Genomic DNA, 21885 nt, shown 5'->3' on the forward strand with positions numbered 1-21885 from the left:
GGTGAACATGATTCAAGAAGAATTCGCAAGAGCTTGATTCCATATCAAGTTTTGATGAAGACAAAGATATATCAGCCTAGGTTATTTACTTTAATTATTTTCACAAAGGTTAGGATAAATGATTTCATAAGATGGTCCTGCAGGTGGATATTTGTTCAGTAGCAGGGGTTTCCGAACTTTTTTGTGGCATGGACCTGTCATGGATCATGATAAAGCATAAGTGCACTTCTTAGAATAATGTTTTCAAATGCATAAGATACATACTACAAAGGAAACCAATTATATTGAGCTACAGCTAGCAAAATTAAAAAAAAACCTTCATGGACCCCAGTTAAAAAGCCCCACTCTAATGATAGTCCTGCCCCTTTCTATTTTGTGTAGGTATGGTATGAGTAGAGTTAAATCAGTAAGCTAGAAATTAGGGGTTATACTTTTTCTTGTTTGTAATCTTTGTCACATCAAGTGTTCACGCTAGCTCTTTTGTAATAATATTTACCATCAGTAGGTGTGTAAAATATTTTAATTTTTAGACAAATTATGAAATATTTTAGGAATCTAGAGTCATTTCTGGATAAACATTTCTATCAACCTTAGTTAATCAGCCTGGAGGGGGAGATATAATTCTATAAAATTGAATCTTAGGTACCTCTTTCTCACACCCCTCTTTCTCAGTCAACTTTGTATAATCATTTTGTGCAACTATTTCAACTTCATATTGTCTTTCTTTTATGAACTAAATTTTTTTTTTTAATGTGACCATGTTTTCTTCATCACTTAAGCACTATCTAAGTGACATGTTTCCTGGGGCTATGCCTTAAGGAGCTCAGACCTCTCCCATCTGTCCATTCAACTATCTTTGGACTAAAAAGCTCCCTCTTTAAAGTGTGAAGAATGAATGATACAGTCTTCCTTGGAATGTTACTTCCTAAATGATGGAAAGTGTTTGTTTTAATGTGATGTGGACAATCTTATTATTTTTGCTCTTTCAGAGGGTTTTTTTGTATAAGAAATAAAATAACAGAGACCTTTCCTAAAATTTCTGTAGTTGGCAGGAGAACAGAATTTAAACTTAAACTTAAATTTAAAATTTGGTATAATTTACCTTTCCCATTTGATTTGGGGGGAGGAGGTGGGATAAAGTGTATATTTTGTCTTCTCTTGAAGGTTACATAGGCTTTGTATTCTGATATATTGAATTATTTTTAACAGCTGATATTAATTCTTCAAAATCAGTTGGTGGTGATGCCCTCTATGTAATAAAAGTGGTAAGAAAACATTTAAATTGATTTATTCTTTTCTTCTCATTTACTAATTAATGTGTCTTTTGAAATATCTTTAAATAAATTAGAATTAATTTAACTGTAAAATTATATATTGAGTAGTATGTATCATAAATGTCTCCTGAGAGTTTCAAAAATTTCTCTCATCTCTTAAAATTAGATTGCTGTCATTAAGAGTCTTAAGCTTGAGGTGGACAGGAATATAATCAAAAATTGTTAGTTTTTTTCTTTAGCTTTTTGCAATTGAAGAGAAGCTCTTATATTTAATTCAACAAAATGGAAACAATGAAAATATTTAGATTAGAACTTTATCATATTTTATGTTGTATATGTACCCATTTAATCTTTTTAGTACCCTTTCAAAGACTTTAAAAAATCGATAGATTTAATAATTTATAATTATTATGGCCTCATTAAATTTTCTTTGGGATAATGATGTAATAATTATTTGCTTTTAATAGCTATTAGTATTTTTAGTAAGCCTTGAATGCATTCAGAGAACATTTTTAACTGCTAATAATATATTTTACCTATTGAAATCTAAATTGAATTTTGTTAGCTGTTGTTTGGATGTTTTTCCTATTTCTCACCCTTATATTTATTTAAAGAATAGCCTGATTTATAGAAACTTTGAATCTCAGATTCATAAAGGAATTCAGAGGTTATCTAATCCAAACTGTACTTGAAAAGCAATTCCATTTTATTCCTGACAAATGTTGTTAAGCATTCATTTGAAGACCTCTAGTAATGGAAAATACCCTAAACCAATTCACTTTTGAAATGCTTTAATTAGGAAGTTTTTCCTTAGATTAAATCAGAATCTGCTTCTTTGACCCTTTTTTCTCCCACTGCTTCTAGGTCCATCCTCTGGGGAAAAGTAAAAGAAATGTAATCTCTTCCATATGTTATACTTTTTATCATTTGGAAATAGTTATCATTATTCTCTTAATCTTCTGTTTTTCATCTGGGCCTTCTAAGATATTTTCATGATCCTCCACACTCCTGTATGTGTGCTAATTTGTTTATGTCCTTAAAGTGTAGCAGAATGAGATTGATTTAAGATGTCAGCTATTTTTAAAGGAATGAACAGAAACTAAAACAGAATAGCTATTTTACAAGCTAACATTCTTTTCATAATTGTATCTCAGTTTAACTTTTCAGGGGAAAAAAAGATTGGTATTGCTAAACTCATTTTTGCTTTGATTTTAAAAATGATCACAAACAATTTAATTCTCAAGTTTTAAATAGAAAATATTTACTTCACAATATTTTTCTGAAGAGACTGACCTTAATTCTAAAAAATAGAATCTGATACGTACTGTTTATTTAACTCAGTTCTTAATGTACACCTAAGTGGCACACTGGATAGCACACTGGCCTTGGAGTCAGGAGGACAGAATTTTGAATCCTTTCTCAGATACTTGACACTTACTAGCTATGTGATCTTGGATAAGTCACTCAACCCTGATTGCCTTGCATCAAGAGCCATCTCCTGATTTGTATCTGGCCACTGAACCCAGATGACTGGAGGTGAAAGTGAGGCTGGTGACTTAGCATAGAACCTCTTCACTTAAATTCAATTCATGTGCTTGTGATGGTATTAGCTCCCTGATGTCATAGTCTTCCTTGAGAAAAAAGGGCAAAAAAACCATATTAATTCTAACTCTGCTTTCTGCATATAAATCCTTTCAACTTAACCAGCCCTAGAATCTATCTCTTATATTATAAATAGGAATTAATGAAAATATATCAATAAAATAATTTTATTTTTCAGCAAATTTTGCTGGATTGCAAATATTTCATATATAGAAAAATGTATGTTATCACTTGTAGATTGTTATTTTTTAAAGTTGATGCCATGTTTTTCATCTCTGTTTCCTCTCAGTACTTTCTTGTTTGCTTTCAGAACATAGAAAGACAATGTGAATTAGAGAAATCAAGCTTACCAAATTTTACATGTATGAAGTTACAGAATTCTATTATTTAAAGAATTAACTCTGTTTTAACAACTTACAGGTTTGTTTCATGAATGTGTTGAAAAACATACCAGTGGTAATGGTTGCTAAAACTTCTTTTTAAGAAGTAATTCAAATACTGATTATTAAATGGGCCCTTTTCATACAAATGGTCTTCAAAAATATTTGTAAAATTGTAAATTGAATTGATTTTGTAAAAAATGTGCCTACTCACAAATAAGCAGATCAGCTTTTCTGAAACAAAGCATAAAATATCTGGAGATACACATGTCAGTTTCCAAATAAATAGGAAACAATTGTGGTGTGTCAGTATCTTTTACCCATCATAATTAAATTACTTTAGAGAGGAAAAAAAAATTCTTGCTTTTGTAAACTTTTGGAAAAATTTTCAAATATCTAATAAAAACTGGTGTGATATTTTGTATGCCGGTTATATTTGTAGTTTGATTAGGAATTGGGCAATAAAGACTTGGCTTAATTAGTGATGAACTCAGATGGTTATAGAACTGTTATAGTCCTCTAGACAGGAGGTGTTTTCAATCAGAGGTTGGGTTCTTCTGTTAAGAGGATTTTCTTCTTTGTGGGGAAGATTGGTCTAAGTGTTTAAGGTCTTTGACCAACCAAGATTCCATAAAATGCCTTGAAATTTTATTTTATTATTCATTCATTCATTCATTCATTCATTATTTATGGCAATGGGGTTAAGTGACTTGCCCAATGTCACACAGCTAGGCAACTATTAAGTGTCTGAGACCAGATTTGAACTTAGATAATTCTTGACTCCAGGGCCGGTGCTCTATCCACTGCGCCACCTAACTGTCCCGAAATTTTTTTTTTATTTTAACAAGAATTGGTGAGTATCTGATAATTGTCTTGGTAAATAAGAGTATTTAGGAGGAGATGAGGACTGTGAGGAAAGGTAACAAGTTTTTTTCTTTTAGCCTAACATTTGATGAAACTTCTGACTTTCTCTACAATAAAGAGGTGTTTACATATAAGTTGAAGATATTTACAAAATATCCAGAAAATTTTCTGAAATGCTTTTGAAGTTATATGTGTCCTTCTATTTGAGTAATATCAGGAAAAGTTTATGGGGGAGATAAATGGACATATTACAACAAAGATTTATCCTGCTAGTGAAGTACATGGTTTAAATAAGACCAGGTCCCTATTCCTTGAGGAACTTAACCATATCTCAGAGGGACAAAATCCTAATTTATTAGGGTTTTTTTTTTTTTTTAACAAGGCAATGGAGTTAAAATGGCTTGCCCAAGGCCACACAGCTAGGTAATTATTAAGTGTCTGAGGTCAGATTTGAATTCAGGTCCTCCTGACTCCAGGGCTGGTGCTCTATGGCTTGGCCAAGGCCACACAGCTAGGTAATTATTAAGTGTCTGAGGTCGGATTTGAATTCAGGTCCTCCTGACTGCAGGGCTGGTGCTCTATCTACTGCACCACCTAGCCACCCCCAAAATCCTAATTTAGATGTGTTATACACTGATAAACACTTTGTGTAGTCGTTTATGATGATTCCTCTACTTAATAGAAATACCAAACAGCTCATGTTTCTCCCCACAACAAAATAGGCAAGAGCTGTTATGGAAAGGAGGACTTCTTTGCCAGTTTGCAAATAGATATGTTTCTGCTCTTATCTGTAAATGGTCTGTGATGTGCAATTTTTGAGTTAATTTTTGAAAAGTTTTTTTTCCTGATCATCACCATCAATATGATTTTTAGCCTTGTCTTGAAACATAGCAATGCTCTTTCATTTTTGCTTTGCAAAGTACAACTTCATAAGTATAATTGATTGCCAAATTTGAGCTGACATCTAGTCCAACACTCTTTATACAAATGAAGACTACTAGAGAGGGAAACTTACTTGCTCAGGGTTTACATAGGTAAGTGGAAGATTTGGAACTTGAATCTGGATCTCCTAATTTCAAGACCAAATTATTTCTGCTGCTATCAACCTTCATAAACATATTTGTGCCAACTTCTTATTTATTAAGTTTTGATCTTTTTGTGATTCATTCATTCACCAAAAATTTAAACATTAAAATTCTACTCTAATGTCTTGTGTTTTAGAAATGACAATAGTATCTTAAAAGCTATGCCATTGGAATTCAAGCTTTAATAGCTCCTCTAAGCTGGAAAATCTTGATATGGGCCTGGTGGAAGAATATCTCTTTTCCAAGGATCAGCTTGGCTATGTTTAGTTGTCTGTAGGATGATAACTTTGGAGGTCATAACAGTTCTTGAAAATCATCTGCTAAATTATAGGGTTTTAACAATGATGGTTAAAGGACACACAAAATCATAGATTCTTGAATAATTGAAATATGTTTGATGTACTGTGCTAGGGCATTATTGAAGATACCTAATAAATAAGGAATGGTTCTTGTACTTTAGGGGGAATTAGTCAGTTCTCCTATAATTTGAGATATGGTCCCAAAAAGCACTGAACTAAGCACAGTCATCTAATAAAAAAAACCCCCACAAAACTAAATGGAAAAATGGGGTATGAGGTGCAACATTCAAAAACTATCAGTGACTCATTAAAATAATAGGAACTTAATAAAATTATAACATAATTTTGCACATTTTAGTGGTTAAGAAATATTGCAATAAATAGTGGATGCCTCCTATGGTCTTGGGTTGCTTTTTTGACCTTCCCTAGGGCAGGCCACCACTGTGGCACTTGGGGTGGAGGCAAGGGTGAAAGGGAGTGATGAGGACCAAGTCTTCTCCATTTCTGCGCCTGTTGTGCCAGAATATGTACAACCAATATAACACTTTACTTTGATAGACCTGATGTTTACTTGTAGAATAGGGTGTCAAAAAATATTGCAGCTTGTAAATTATATTGAAGTATTGCAGTTTTCTATGTTCTTTAACTGTTTTTTCACTGAAGAAATAACCACAGAAGCAAACTCATTCACATTTTGCATTGGAATAAATGAGGTTTTGAAAAATGCCCATGGGGGCGGCTAGGTGGTAAAGTGGATAAAGCACCGGCCCTGGAGTCAGGAGTACCTGGGTTCAAATCCAGTCTCAGACACTTAATAATTACCTGGGCTTGCCTTGGGCAAGCCACTTAACCCCATTTGCCTTGCAAAAAAAAAAAAAGAAAAATGCCCATTATAGCAAATCTAATTTATATAAATTAGAAGTTACTTAAGACAGATGTAAAGTACTATGACATCATATATGAGAAATAACTTGGGGGCTTATCAGGGAAGGTTTTACTGAAGAAGATAGCAATTAAATTGGGCCTTCAAAAAAAGAAAGTTGTCAATAGTTTTTCCTTTTGAGTCATTCAGTTATCCAAATTTTTGTGTCCCCATTTGGGATTTTCTTGGCAAAACATGCTGAAGTGGTTTGCCATTTCCTGCTCCAGTTCATTTTACAGATGAGGAAACTGAGGCAAACGGGGTTAAGTGACTTATTTAAAGTCACCTAGATAGTAAGTATCTGAGGCTTGATTTTTAACTCAGGTCCTCCTGACACTTACCCCTTGTCAATAGTAAGAATTGTGGAAAAGGCATTTCAAATCTAGAGAATAGAATAGTAAACAAGGTTTAGAAAAGAGGAAAACTTAGGATTTGTTTAGGAGACAAATAGCAATCCAGTTGGTTGGAGTTCAGAATACATAATGTGAAGTACTTCAGGATATGACTAGGACTGCAGCTAGATTGTCAAGAATCTTATATGCCAGGCCAAGAAGCCTTAGGCATAGGGCAGCCATTGACAATTCTATTTCTAGAAGTGTTAGTATGATGACAAAAGAGTGAGAGGGTCCTTCAGTTAAACACTTATGGAACTGTGAAGAAGTAAATGGGAAGTCAGGAAGAAAAGATCCTCTGAAACAAAGTTAGTGTTAGGGTCTAACTTTTGGCATCCCTATTTTAAAATGTAAAATTTTCAAGGGCAGTTATTCTTGGACAGATTTTAGGAAGCTACTACTATACGTATAAAGCTCTGATTTATTCAGTTAGAACTTACTGATGTACCAACTTTAATTTTCAAGTTTTCCTTCAGGCACTAATTTATGAAACTTGGAATAATGAGAATCAACCAGTGTAACTCAAGCTATTATAATGAAAATCCCCCTACAAGGAAGGATCATGGAACTCATTTCATGCTTTTTTTCCCCCTTCACAGTGGAGAATTCCATTATAACAAAATAAAGGAGACACTTCCTTGGCATTCATTGTAGGAAAACCTTATCTATTTCTGTAGAAGAACAATACTTTAACTGAAGACTATTTTATTAACATACTTCAAATTTGAATTGCTTTGCCAAGTCTACAATATCCAGGGTTTAAAGAAGAAATTAGGACTGACATTTTAACCCGGAATATCACCAAAAGTATCTTTAAGAATTCTAGGTGTCAAAATGAAGATGACAACAGGGGGAAAAAAGTCATTAAAATGTGATATATTTCAGTGGCACAATCTGATTGCATTTGGCTGCCATTTAGAAATAAAGTTGTTTGAAATGTATCTTCCCTACTAAAAATTATGAAATATGATTTGAAAATTCATATCATCACTCATGAGAAAAATAAAAAATGAGTCTGAAAACTTTTTCCATGCAACCACCAATTACAGATATATATGAGTTTATACCTGAGGCACCATGATACAGTGAACTGACTCCTATCTCTACTTTTGCCATAAGCTTGTTGATAATATGACTATTTGGGCAAGCTACATTAGTAAAATTAAGTCAATTTTCAAAATTTGGTTCTGGCCAAAAAAAATGCTAGTAACTCAGGACAACCTGAGTTCAAACTGGAATTTTGGGAATTGGTATTAACCAGATTATAATGGTAGCACACTGTAGTGAGTAAAGAGCTGATCTCAGCATAAGGAATTCTTTAGTATATATCCTTCTAGTGATACCTACTTATTGTGTGATTCAGTGATTTGAAAAAATATTTAATCTTTCAGTACACTAGTTATCTCTCCAAGTTAACATACAAAGAAATTCCATTCCAAGATGGCGTATGAATTTCCTCATGAGGGATGTGTGGCTTCCATCATTGTTAGTGAAGTCATAATTCTAGATTCTAGCCCTATCGTCCATATTTAGCAACAAATTGTCATTGAGTAGTTTTATTGTTTTCATATTTTCTTGTCACCATTGTGCAACCAGTTGTCACTTATCTCTATAGTTATATTTTTCTCATCTATAAGAAATATAGTTGCTATGATCTTGAGTTATTTATTGGCAAAGACCTTATTTCTGCTGTCCTTAGTGATCATTGTTTCTTTTTGTGTCTGATTAGGGTGTAGGGTATGTTCAAAGAAGACTAGTACCTCTGGTGTGAGGGCTGCTGATACCTTTTTAGGGCTGTTTTCCACTTTGAGGTCAACCAGAGTCACCTAACTCTTACCTGTGGCTCCAGGAAGCTGTAACATGCACAACAGCTGTACACCTGGTAAACTGTTTTGGATGACAGGCTTAAACTAGGTTGAGGGTAACCAAGGGGATCTCAAACTTGTAGGTGGCTTAGGGGAATATTTATCCCAAGCATATGAAGACTTTCCTTGGTGGAATGTACGGATGAGAATAATTTGTTCCAAAGACCATGAAGGCAGCTGAAGCAGCCTCTATGGACTACTTAGAACTTGGCTAGACATTGAAGATGCCAAGGTCACGTACTTTTCTTAAACCATCATCAGAGGTGGATGACTTCATGCAACTCTGCCTCATTTAATTCTAATTTACACATGAATCAAGAGATGTCACTCAAAATTTCAACAATTTTTACCTGTCTCAAAGTCCTGTGGTGATATGCAAGTGATGAAGCAATCATTTTGGAAACACTGAGAGCTGTTTGTAGTTAAGTCATAGGGTTGTCTCCTGACTGGAAGCAGCAGTGAAATTTGTTCTGACCAGTTTTTTAAAAATTACACTGATCACCTCTTGGTGTTAGGAAAGGGTTTAAGGTGCCTTAAAATTGTCTGCTTATGCAACCCTGACCTGATTATAGTGGTAAATGGGGATCCCATCCCTGTGGTTGAAACACAAAAAAACTTGTACAAATTGTAGAAAAATTTCCTCAAAGAAGATTCCACTCACTATCAGTGTATGGAATGGGTGCACATAAATAGACAATACAAGATCCAATAGACCTGAATGATGAACAGCTCTTGATGCAGAAGAACCTAGCGGGTATCACATCCATATAGCAGCCCTGAGTGAAACAAGCCTGGCAAATGAAGGCCAGCTTACTGAAGTTGGAGCTGGATGCACGTTTTTCTGGAGTGGCCATGGTGAAGGGGAGCACTGTGAAGCTGGGATAAGTTTTGCAATCAAAACTAATCTAGTCTGGGCAGCTAGGTGGCGTAGTGGCCCTGGAGTCAGGAGTACCTGGGTTCAAATCTGGTCTCAGACACTTAATAATTACCTATCTGTGTGGCCTTAGGCAAGCTACTTAACCCTGTTTGCCTTGCAAAAAAAACCAAAAAAAACCAACAAAACTAGTCAACAAGTTTGAATGCCTACCAAAAGGAGTGAAAGACAGGCTCATGATAATGAGATTTCCACTTGCAGGAAAGCACCATGCCATCATCATCAGTGCCTATAATCCCATCTCTGATGAAGTCATAGAAAAATTTTATGAAGGCGCTGTTCATGTGGAAAAGCACCTGGTGCTGATTCTATTAACAGTCGAGATCTATAAGATGGAGGTCCATTGCTCATCCAAATACTGACTGAAATTTTCCAGGTTAAATGATATGATTAAGTTATCCCCCAGGAATTCAAGGATGCCTCTATTGTACATCTATTTAAAAGTAAAGGGAATAGATTGTCCTGTGACAATCCAGGGTAGGCTTTGTCTCTTAAATCATTGCTGGCAAAGCTAGTGTGGCTTCAGAAAGTGTTGAGGGGTAGTCAATACAGTGTTTGCTGCACAACAATTCCAGGGAAAATGCCATTAGCAGAATAGAGGTCTATATACAACATTTGTAGATATGACTAAGGTCTTTGTTACTGTCAATTGTGAGACCTTATGGAAAATTATGTCAAAATTTGGTTGCCTAGAGAAGTTCATCAGTATTGTACATCAGTTTCATGAGACATACTTGCTTAGATTTTGGATAGTGGATGATCTCATTTTCTGGGCACCAATGGAGTGAAACAAGGCCATGTCCCTTTTCCCATGATTTTAAGTATGATTTTTTTTTTACAGTCATGTTAGCGAACACCTTCAGTGAAGGTGAATTTGACATCAAGGTCAGCTACTATACTGATGGTAGATTCTTCAATTTGAAAAGGCTACAAGCCAAGACCAAAATAGACGGAGTATTAGTGCATGACCTTCTATTTGCAGATGATTGTGCACTCACTATAGCCTATGAAGCAGAGCAACAAAGTATGGATCGATTCTCTGCTGCTTGTGTTAATTTTACCTAACAACACCAGAAAAACACAGGTGCTCAATCAGCCGTCACACAGTATTCATATATGTGGAACCATTGATAACAGTAAATTGAGAAATTTTGAATAATGTGGATAAGTTCACTTACAAGAGAGATACATATGAATAATGAGATTGCCAGAGCTAGCTCAGTGTTTGGGAGACTCCAAAAGAAAGTGTAGAAGAGAAGAGGTATTAGACTGACTACTAAACTGAAGGTCTACAGTCATTCTGCTGACCTCACTGTTTTATACCTGTGAAACCTGGGCAGTTTACCAGCACCATGGCCGGAAACTGAATCACTTCCATTTAAATTGCTTTAGATTCTTAAGCTTGCCAGGAGGGATAATATACAATAATATTTATCGTGCTAAACTGAAGCATTCAATGTTATTACTATGGGCTAGCCATATTGTTTGAATGCCAAACACAAGAATGCCCAGAAGACTATTGACACTTGACACAGGGCAAGTGCTCCCTGGGGGTTCAGAAAAAACAATATAAGGATACATTGAAGTTGTGCAGTATGGGAGATACTGACACAGGACCGCCTAGCATGGCATGCGCTCATGGGATGCTATACTTCGAGAAAGGCAGATTTGAAGCAGCTCAAAGGAAACATTAATTGGGAACCCACCTGAAGTGTTCACATAGACTATTTGTGCCTGACCTAGGGAAGAACATTCTCATAATTATGTCATTTTCATCCTTTTCCAGAGGAAAGGACAAGAACCAATCAACCAACCAGCTTGGCAGAGGGGAGGTAGAGAGCTGATTGTTTTGAGTTCGACCTGGTTTCAGGCCCACACCCAGGCTGTTTTGGGTACATTCACTGGGCTGATAGGCTCACTAGCATTATTTCCACAAGATGATATTTGTTCATTCTTGAAGACCATGACATTGAGGAAGTAGCATCATGACAAACACATGAATTGGATTTGAAGGGGAGGGGATGCTAGGATAACTCATCAGCCTCACTTTGTCTTCAAGAACCGTCTGAGTGTATTGGCCAGATATGAATCAATATGACTGAGGATGATCCTGGATGAGAGACAATCAGAGCTAAATAACTTGCCCAAAGTCACACAGCTAGTATATTAACAAGTATCTGAAGCTAGATTTGTACACTTGTCGTCCTGACTCCAAGGCCAGTGTCCTGTCCACTGCACCACCTAGCTGCCTTTTCTCACATATGACTGCAGGAAACTGTAAAGAGAGTACAGATTGAGATTCACATAACCCAGATTCAAATTCTGTCTGTATTTGTTGCTTTTCTGAATTTGGTTAACTCTTCATGGAACTTAGTTTCTCAATCTAAAAAATTATATGTTTTTCATGGTTCTTTTCAGTTCTGAACACCAGAAAAACTGAAGTTAAAGCTGTTTATACATCCCTACCTAAAAAAAGAATATCTTATAACCTCAGGTAGAGACCACGTGAATATTTGAGCCAAACATGAGAATATAGTGAATTAGCACTAGATGCTAAAGGAGGTATGCTAAATGATAGGAACTCAAGTAGCTGTTGCAGTAGTTGGAAAACAATGTGAAGAACCTTAAAGAATTGAACCAGAATAATTTTCAAAGGTTTGTTTTTTCTTCTACTTCTTTTAACACATGATATTCTTGTTCCAGTAGCGGTTTATTACCTGCAAGATCAAAATATAATATAATGCTTTTAAAGCCCTTTATAACTGACTCCTTCCTACTTTTCTAGTCTTCTATCTTGTTCCCCTCCTTCTGCTCTAAGGTCCAGTGACTCAGATTCCTTTATTTGCATTATCTGTGTCCAGATCTCCCTTCCTTCTCTTTTCCTCCAGGTTTACTTCAAGTCTCAGCTAAAATCCTACCTTCTGCAAGAGGACTGTAGGTCATCCTTAATCTTATTGCCCAGTTTGTGTCCAGCTTATCCTGAATGTCTTATTTGTACAAAGTTGTTAGCATGTTGTTTACCCCCTTCATATGGTCTTGTGAACTTTTTGAGAACTGAAGTGGTTATTTTTTTAATTACCTTCCTTTGTATCACCAGTTTTTTTAAGAAAGATTTTGAGTTTTACAATTTTCCCCCCATTCTTGCCCCCCCCCACAGAAGGCATTCTGCCAGTCTTTACATTGTTTCCATGGTATACATTGATCTTAGTTGAATGTGATAAGAGAGAAATCATATCCTTAAGAAAAATAAAGTATGAGATAGCAAAATTACATAATAAGATAAAAGCTTTTTTTTCCAAATTGAAGGTAATAGTTTTTGGTCTTTGTTCAAACCCCACAATTCTTTCTCTGGATACAAATGTTATTCTCCATTGCAGATACCACAAAATTGTCCCTGGTTATTGCACTGATGGAATGAGCAGGTCCATCCAGGATGATCGTTACCCCCATGTTGCTGTTAGGATGAACTGTGTTTTTCTGGTTCTGTTCATCTCAATTAGCATCAGGTCTTGCAAATCCTTCCAGGCTTCCCTGAATTCCCATCCCTCCTGGTTTCTAATAGAACAATAGTGTTCCAACACATACTTATACCACAATTTGTTAAGCCATTCCCCACCTGAAGGAGATTCACCTAATTTCCAATTTTTTGCAACCACAAACAGGGCTCCTATTAATATTTTTGTACAAGTGATGTTTTTATCCTTTTTTATCATCTCTTCAGGGTATAGACCTAGTAGTGGTATTGTTGAATCAAAGGGTATGCACATTTTTGTTGCCCTTTGAACATAGTTCCAAATTGCTCTCCAGAAAGGTTGGGTGAGTTCATAGCTCCATCAACAATGTATTCGTGTCCCAGATTTCCCACATCCCTTCCAACATTGATCATTGTCCTTTCTGGTCATATTGGCCAGTCTGAGAGGTGTGAGGTGGTACCTCAGAGAAGCTTTAGTTTGCATTTCACTAATAAGTAATGATTTAGAGCAATTTTTCATATGACTATAGATTGCTTTGATTTCCTCATCTGTAAATTGCCTTTGCATCTCCTTTGACCATTTGTCAATTGGGGAAAGACTTTTTTTTTTAAATTTGACTCAGTTCTCTGTATATTTTAGAAATGAGTCGTCATTTGTCAGAAATATAGTTGTAAAGATTGTTTTCCCAGTTTACTACATTTCTTTTGATTTTGGTTACAGTGGTTTTGTCTGTGCAAGAGCTCTTTAATTTTATGTAATCAAAATCATCTAGTTTGTCTTTAGAGATGTTCACCATCTCTTCCTTAGTCATAAATTGCTTCCCTTTCCATAGATCTGACAGGCAAACTACTCCTTGATCTTCTAGTTTGCTTATAATACTGTTTTTTATGTCTAAATTCTGTATACATTTGGATCTAAACTTGGTGTAGGATGTGAGTTGTTGGTCTAATCTAAGTTTCTTCTATACTAACTTCCAGTTTTCCCAACAGTTTTTGTCGGAGAGTTTTTATCATCCCATTAACTGGACTCTGGGTTTATCAAACACTAGATTACTATAATCATTTCCTGCTTTTGCACCTAGTCTATTCCACTGATCCACCACTCTTTCTTAGCCAATACCAGTTTTAATGATTGATGTTTTATAATACAATTTTAGATCTCATAAGGTTAAGTCACCTTCTTTTGCACTTTTTTTTATTGAATCCTTGGGAATTCTTGACTTTTTATTTCTCTCTATGAATTTACTTACCACTTTTTCTAATTCATTAAAGTAATTTTTTAGAATTTTGATTGGTAGGGCACTAAACAGGTAATTTAGTTTTGGTAGAATTGTCATTTTTATTATATTAGCTCGACCTATCCATGAACAGTTGATGTTTGCCCAGTTATTTAAATCTGATTTTATTTGTGTGAGTAATGTTTTGTAATTGTTTTCAAGAAGTTTTTGAGTCTGTCTTGGCATATAGACTCCCAGCTATTTTATATTGTCTGAGGTTACTTTGAATGGGATTTCTCTAGCTCTTCCTGCTGTATCTTGCTAGTCATATATAGAAATGTTGGGGATTTATAAGGTTTTATTTTATATCCTGCGACTTTACTAATGTTGCTAATTGTTTCCAGTAGTTTTTTAGATGATTTTTTTGGGATTTTCTAGGTATACCATCATGTCATCTGCAAAGAGTGAGAGTTTTGTCTCCTTTCCCAATTGAAATTCCTTCAATTTCCTTTTCTTCTCTTATTGCCGAAGATAATATTCCTAATAAAATATTGAATAGTAGTGGTGATAATGGGCATCTTATTGGGAATGCCTCTAGCCTATCCCCATTGCATATAATGCTTGCTGATGGTTTCAGATAGAAGCTGCTTATTATTCTTAGGAACAATCCATTTATTCCTACATTCTCTAGTGTTGTTAGTAAGAATGGGTGCTGTATTTTGTCAAAAGCTTTTTCAGTATCTATTGATATGATCATATGATTTCGGATAGGCATGTTATTGATATAATTAATTATACTAACAGTTTTCCTAATATGAATCAGCCCTGCTTTCCTGGCATAAATTCTACTTGATCATAATGTATTATCCTAGTGATAACCTGCTGTAATTGTTTTGCTAACATTTTATTTAAGGTTTTTGTATCTATATTAATCAGGAAGATAGGTCTACAATTTTCTTTCTCTGTTCTAACTCTTGTTTAGGTAAGAGCACCATATTGGTGTCATAAAAAGAGTTAGGCAGACTTCCATCTTCACCTTTTTTTTCCAAAAAGTTCACATAAAATTGGAAACAATTGTTCCTTAAATGTTTGGTAGAATTCACTTGTGAATCCATCTGGCCCTAGAGATTTTTTCTTAGGGTGTTCAATAATGGCTTGTTGAATTAATTTTTCTGAGATAGGCTTGTTTAGGTTTTTAATTTCCTCTTCATTTAATCTGGGCAACTTAAATTTTTGTAAATATTCATCCCTTTCACTTAGATTGTCAAATTTATTGGCATAGAGTTGGATAAAATTATGGCTTTAATTTCCTTCTCATTGGTGGTAAGTTCACCTTTTTTCATTCATGGTACTAGCAATTTGGTTTTCTTTTTTTAAACCAAATTGAGCAGAGGTTTATCAATTTTATTGTTTTTTTTTTTCATAGAACCATCTCTTGGTTTTATTTATTAGTTCAATAGGTTTCTTGTTTTCAATTTTATTAATTTCATTTTTATTTTTAGAATTTATAATTTGGTATTTAATTGGGGGTTTTTAATTTGTTCTTTCTCTAATTTTTTAGTTGCAATTTTAGTTCATTGATTTCTTCTTTCTCCAATTTACTCATGTAAGCATTTAAAGATATAACATATCCCCTGACAGCCACCTTACCTTGAGTGTTTCCAATAGAGTTTGGTATATTGTTTCATTATTGTCATTATTTAGGATGAAATAATTAATTCTTTCTATAATTTGTTGCTTGATCCACTCATTCTTTAGAATGTGGTTATTTAGCTTCCAATTAGTTCTGGGTCTGTATCTCCCTGGCTCAGTATTGCATATGATTTTATTGTATTATGATCTGAGAAAGATATATTTACTATTTCTGCCTTTCTGCAATTTATTATTAGGTTTTTATGCCCTAGTACATCGCCATTTTTTTGTGTAAGTACCATGTACTGCAGGAAAAGAAAAAGTATATTCCTTTCTATCCTCATTCAATTTCCTCCATAAATCTATTATATCTAGGTATTCTAACAATCTGTTTACCTCTTTAACTTCTTTCTTGTTTATTTTATGATTCCATTTATCTAAATTTGAGAGGAGGGGTGAGGTCTCCTTCTAGTAGAGCTTTGCTGTGTCTTCCTGTAATTCTTTCAGCTTCTCCTCTAAGAATTTGGCTGTTATCCCATTGGGTCCATACATATTCAATATTGAAATTACTTTATTGCCTATTGTACCTTTTATGAGGATATAGTTTCTTTCCTTATCTCTCTCTCTCTCTCTCTCTCTCTCTTTTTAGGTTTTTGCAAGGCAAATAGGGTTAAGTGGCTTGCCCAAGGCCACACAGTTAGGTAATTATTAAGTGTTTGAGACCAGATTTGAACCCAGGTACTCCTGACTCCAGGGCCAGTGTTTTATCCACTATGCCACCTTGCCCCTTCCTTATCTCTTTTAATGCTATTTTTGCAGCTACTTTTTCTTAGATAAGGATTGCTACCCCTGCTTTTTTCATTTCAGCTGAAGCCAAATATATGTTGCTTTACTATTTACTATTTTACTATACCTTTACTCTATATGTATCTATCTGTTTCAAATGAGTTTCTTGTAAGCAGCATGTTGTAGGATTCTGGTTTTTAATCCACTCTTCTATTAGTTTATGTTTTAAGGGAGAGTTCATCCCATTCACATTCAAAGTTATAATTATGAACTCTTTTTTGCCCTCCATGCTATCTTCCCTCTGTTTGTATTTTTTCCCCTTTCCCCCCTTATCCATATTCCCCAGTGTTTTGTTTCTTAATACTATCACCTTCAGTGTGTTTGCCCTCTTATATCAACCCCTTTCCCCTTTCCCCTTCTTCCTTCTGTTAGTTCCCCTTGTTTGTCCCCCTCTCCTTTTCCCCTTTTAATGCTTGAAAGGTAAGGTAAGTTTCTTAACTGAGTGTGTCTAAGTTAACTTTGAACCAAGTCTGATGAGATGAAGTTCAGGTGGTTCTCATCTCCTCTGTTCTTCCCCTAATTACAATAGGTCTTTTGTACCTCTTGATGTAACGAGATTTACCCCATTCAGTCTCTTCCATCCTTCCATCTCCTTACTGTCCCCCTTTTTAAGGAGGTATAGTTTTTATATTATTCTATGTGAGTCACAGAAAAGTTATGAGTGTCCATCACTTCTGGCTGAGTATATTCTCTCTAATAGAGTTAGACTTCTCAAGCGTTATGAGACTCTTTCTACCATGTGGGTATATAGCCAGTTTCATCTTATTGGATAGCATTTTTTCTTTCTTTACCCCTTTTTAAATTTAACCTTTTCATGAGTCTCTTGAGCCTCCTGTTTGATGTCCAAATTTTCTTTTTAGCTCTGGTCTTTTCACCATGAAATTTTGGAAGTCTCCCATTTCATTAAATGTCCCATCTTTTCCCATGAAGGGAAGGCTCAGCTTTGCTGAGTAGTGGATTCTTGGCTGCATTCCAAGCTCCCTTGCTCTTAGGAATATCGCATTTCAGTCCCTTTGATCCATTAATGTTGCTGTGGCCAGGTCTTGCATAATTCTTACTGTGACAACCTTGGTAGTTAAATTTTTTCTTTCTGGCTGCTTGCAGATTTTTTTCTTTTATCTGATAGTTTGTATCACTAGTTTTTAACACAATTCTTGGCACATTATAAACTAATATCTTTTCTTTTTTCTGGCCCTTGAGAGAGCCTTCTAAATATTTATATCAGCCTAACTTTCATGCCACTCCCCATGACCCTCTGCCCTATCCTATCCCCTACACCTATACACAAATATTCCTACTGTATTTTCCCCAAAATAAGATTGTGTTAGATTAGTCTTTCCTCTGAAAGGCACCTTTGGGACCTATTTTTAGGGGATATCTTATTTAAAATAATTTTTTATATAAATTACTACAGTTATTCATTTATTCACATATAAAAATCTATATTTATTCACTATAGTCTTTTCATCTTCTGGAACATCGTCTTAACTCTCCAAATCCTGAATTTCTTGTGGTTCCACTTTCTATAGAACCATTGGCCCCAATCTCTCATGTTCAGCTATAGAGCTCTCCTTCCTTAAATGAGCACTTGTTTTCCATGTAGCCTACCATATAGTTTACAGTGTAGTAGTGCCTTGGCAACACAGCTGCCAATAATTTTATCCCATAAATTCTTCACCCAAGTCACGACCTCTTGCAGAATAGGCTTCACAAAGTTTCCACACTGATTTCTTGACGTTCTATTTTTATTTATTTATTTTTTTTGTGGCAAAGCAATGGGGTTAAGTGGCTTGCCCAAGGCCACACAGCTACGTAAATATTACGTGTCTGAGGTCCAATTTGAACTCAGGTACTCCTGACTCCAGGACGCATGCTCTATCCATTGTGCCACCTAGCCGCCCTGCTGTTCTATTTTCAGTGTAGTCATTGATTTCCTTGCACAAATGGGCCTTGAAAGGCTTGCTTATTGTAACATCAAGAGTGGAGATAGGCAGTTATTCCTGTGGGAATCATTTTCAATCTGTTCTTCTCTTTGCAAGGAAGTTCTTCATGTCTTTAGTGGGGTGAGTACTGGCTGAATCCCAGACTAACATACCTCTTTTGACCACTTTGAAAAACTTGTGGAAGCATTAAATCGACCACTACCTTATAACAACTACATGTGTGCCCCAGGCTTTTTCAGTTTCAAAAACATAAATGCCTGAGACAATTTTTCTTCCTCTTAGTGATTATGAGAGGTGGGGGTTTTCTTTCCACCTAAATGTGCTTAGAAATTACAATTATATTGCAAACGAATACAAATGAAATCTAGTATAAAGGTAAGAATGGCTAATTTAGTATGCCACTCTGAACTAGCAGACAAGAAATACAAATTATCTACTTCTGCAATAATACCTTAACAAAATCACTTAGGAATTTTTGGTAACATGGGAAGATACTACTTGTTTATACAAATTTTGCAGACTCTTGAGGATACAGGCATCAGAATAAATATATCCCTTCAACCTCAGTTGATAAGGCTATACTTCATGTAATCCTCACCTCAGGAAGCTTAGATTAGGAAATACCAAAAGAACCTCTTTATGAACTAGTTTCATCTCTGTGTCAATGACATGGTATATGTTTGTCAGTGAGTGGCTGATATTGAGCTTTTTTTTTTTATTTAAGGTTTTTGCAAGGCAAATGGGGTTAAGTGTCTTGCCCAAGGCCACACAGCTAGGTAATTATTAAGTGTCTGAAACCAGATTTGAACCCAGGTACTCCTGACTCCCGGGCCAGTGATTTTATCCACTACGCCACCTAGCTGCCCCGATATTGAGCTTTTGAATTAACTTTTGTACATAAGTAAATCACTAGATACGAAAGACTTGTAGATTTGGGGGGGGGGGGAGGACCTTAGAAGTTATAAGGAAAAAAATTGTCACATATATCGTCACTTAAAAATATTAGGTATCACTCAGCAAATTTGCTGCCTCTGAGATGTATAGCAGCTAAATTTATTACCTAATCCATATCCTAGTAATGATTACTTAACTTGAGGCTATTCATCCTCTTTTTTCAAGTTGACTCTTACCTATAAAATAAAGTTGTACTAGATAATCTAACTTCTGAAGTCCCTTCAAGCTTTTGATCTTTCATCCTATGATAAAGCTCCATTCCAAATTCTATTCTCATACTAGTGAGCTTGAACACATATGCTTAGCTTTCTTCAAAAACTCTACTTCTCTAGTTCTTGGTTTATTTAATTTCCATGACCATCTTCTGCTCTGTTTCAGCTCCATTTAGGGATGGTGACATTCATGATCTTGATCTTGCCATAATCCATAAGTACTAAAGTACAACACTCCTTCACTCAAATCCAGTTTACATACTTGTCATAACATCAGCTTTCTGATGGTATCGTTTTCTTTGAGAACAAAGGACAAATATCACTTCATAGAGTACTTTACAGTTCTTTTGTTGTATTTAATACCTTATCATTTCATTTCTCCCTGTGCCTTACTCCTTTTCTTTATGGTTCTCTGTCCAATGTTCATTCCATTCATACCTCTGAACTTTACTAGGTCATCATCCCAGCTTTTTTCTTCACCTTTCACATTTTAATTTTTTTAAACATTCATTTTTAAATTTTTGGTTCCAAATTCTTTCCCTCCTCAGACCTCTTCCTCACCTATTGAGAGGACTAGCAATATGATAACTTCTAATATATGTGAAGTCATGCAAAACATAAAGTCATATTTTAAACTCTGACGGGAACCGATTCAGCTTTATGCTTCCATTTTTTCACAAATTCCTTCCAGCCTTACATTTATCCTACCACTGTTAATTTTTTCATATCTCAATGCTGGATACTCCCACTGTTGCTGCTTGTCTTTATTTATCTAAGAGGTCCATAATATCAAGGAGGTGAGGTTGTGGCATGAAAGTGAATTGAATTTAAGTGTGAAAGAGCTTTACCAGTTACCAAGTCTAGTAGCCACAAAAAGATCCAGGAATATTGAAGATGGCCATGGCCTTGGATGTAGAGGGACATTGACTTTTTTACTAATGTCTTTTTAACAGGTATCAGTTTGACTGAGACAAAGCCCATTCATTCAGTGCTTAAGACTAGGCAAGAAAGAAATGAGACAAAAAATAGCCTCTTTTATCTAGTCCAAAAAATCATTTTTGGAGGTGAAGACCTCACTCTGAGCCAATCTGGGACCAAACAGTTACCAAGTGTGACTTTACTAGTATCTGTTGTTGGCCATTGAGAGCCAGAGTGATTGGATTTAGGCATGGTCCTTAAGAAAGAAATATAGCAGGTAAAACTCAAGATTTGAACCCTATTCATGTGCTGCTGAATGCATCAACAAATTCATGCAAATTTGCTGACTTGCTCCTCTACAAATCTTAACTGTTTTCATTGCAGAAAGTGAATCCTTCTGTTGTTCAGTTGTGTCTATCACTTCATGACTCCATTTGGGGTTTTCTTGGGAAATATAATGGAATGGTTTGCCATTTCCTTCTTCATTTTATTTTTACAGATGAGGAAACTTACCTAAATAGTTAAGCAACTCGCCCATAGCTAGTAAATGTCTGGGGCCTGTATGTCTTCCTAATTGATTTTCTTATTCCATTTACCAGAGTAAATATTTCAAATATTCCCTCTTTTAGTAACACATATAGCATTATTCTTTTTCTTCCATTTTCTCAGCTAAAGACTTTATACTTTACTAAGAAAATTAAATCATTTGCCTTGCTCCCCTTTTTTTACCTCTCTTCATTTCACCAACCCTTTGACAATGTTTTTTTTCCCCTACTTTTTTTTTAGCCTAGTCTTTGAGGTTCACCTTCTCACCAAGGCTTACATCCCCTCTCTCTAATCTAAAATCTTGTTTTCCCTGTTTACCAATATCTTTTTTCCTGCCTAATGACACTCCTACATTTTTACTTACCTGACTGTAACTATCATCCTAATTCAGGCTATTACTTTCCACTGCATGACTTTTTGTTTGCAAATGATTGTGTACTCATGTATTCTCCGAGGCTAAGGTGTACCAGAGTATTAATTTATTCTCTGCTGCTTGTGCTAATTTTGACCTGATAATCAACACCAAAG

General features: G+C 35.2%; 1 protein-coding gene across 8 annotated transcripts in view; it reads left to right on the top strand.

Annotated features, from left to right (window-relative positions):
- The window catches only part of VRK1 (VRK serine/threonine kinase 1), a 169972-nt gene that overhangs the window by 79515 nt on the left and 68572 nt on the right, over nucleotides 1–21885 (top strand). For all 8 annotated transcript variants that reach the window (XR_012473812.1, XR_012473813.1, XM_074213045.1 and 5 more), the window contains one exon: nucleotides 1210–1265. Coding sequence is in view for 6 of the 8 variants with exons in the window: in XM_074213045.1 (XP_074069146.1) it covers nucleotides 1210–1265 (56 nt within the window). In the remaining 2 variants the exon portion in view is untranslated. The remainder of the gene's footprint in view (nucleotides 1–1209; nucleotides 1266–21885) is intronic.

Source organism: Macrotis lagotis, chromosome 1, assembly GCF_037893015.1.
Source record: "Macrotis lagotis isolate mMagLag1 chromosome 1, bilby.v1.9.chrom.fasta, whole genome shotgun sequence".
Lineage (NCBI taxonomy): Eukaryota > Metazoa > Chordata > Mammalia > Peramelemorphia > Peramelidae > Macrotis > Macrotis lagotis.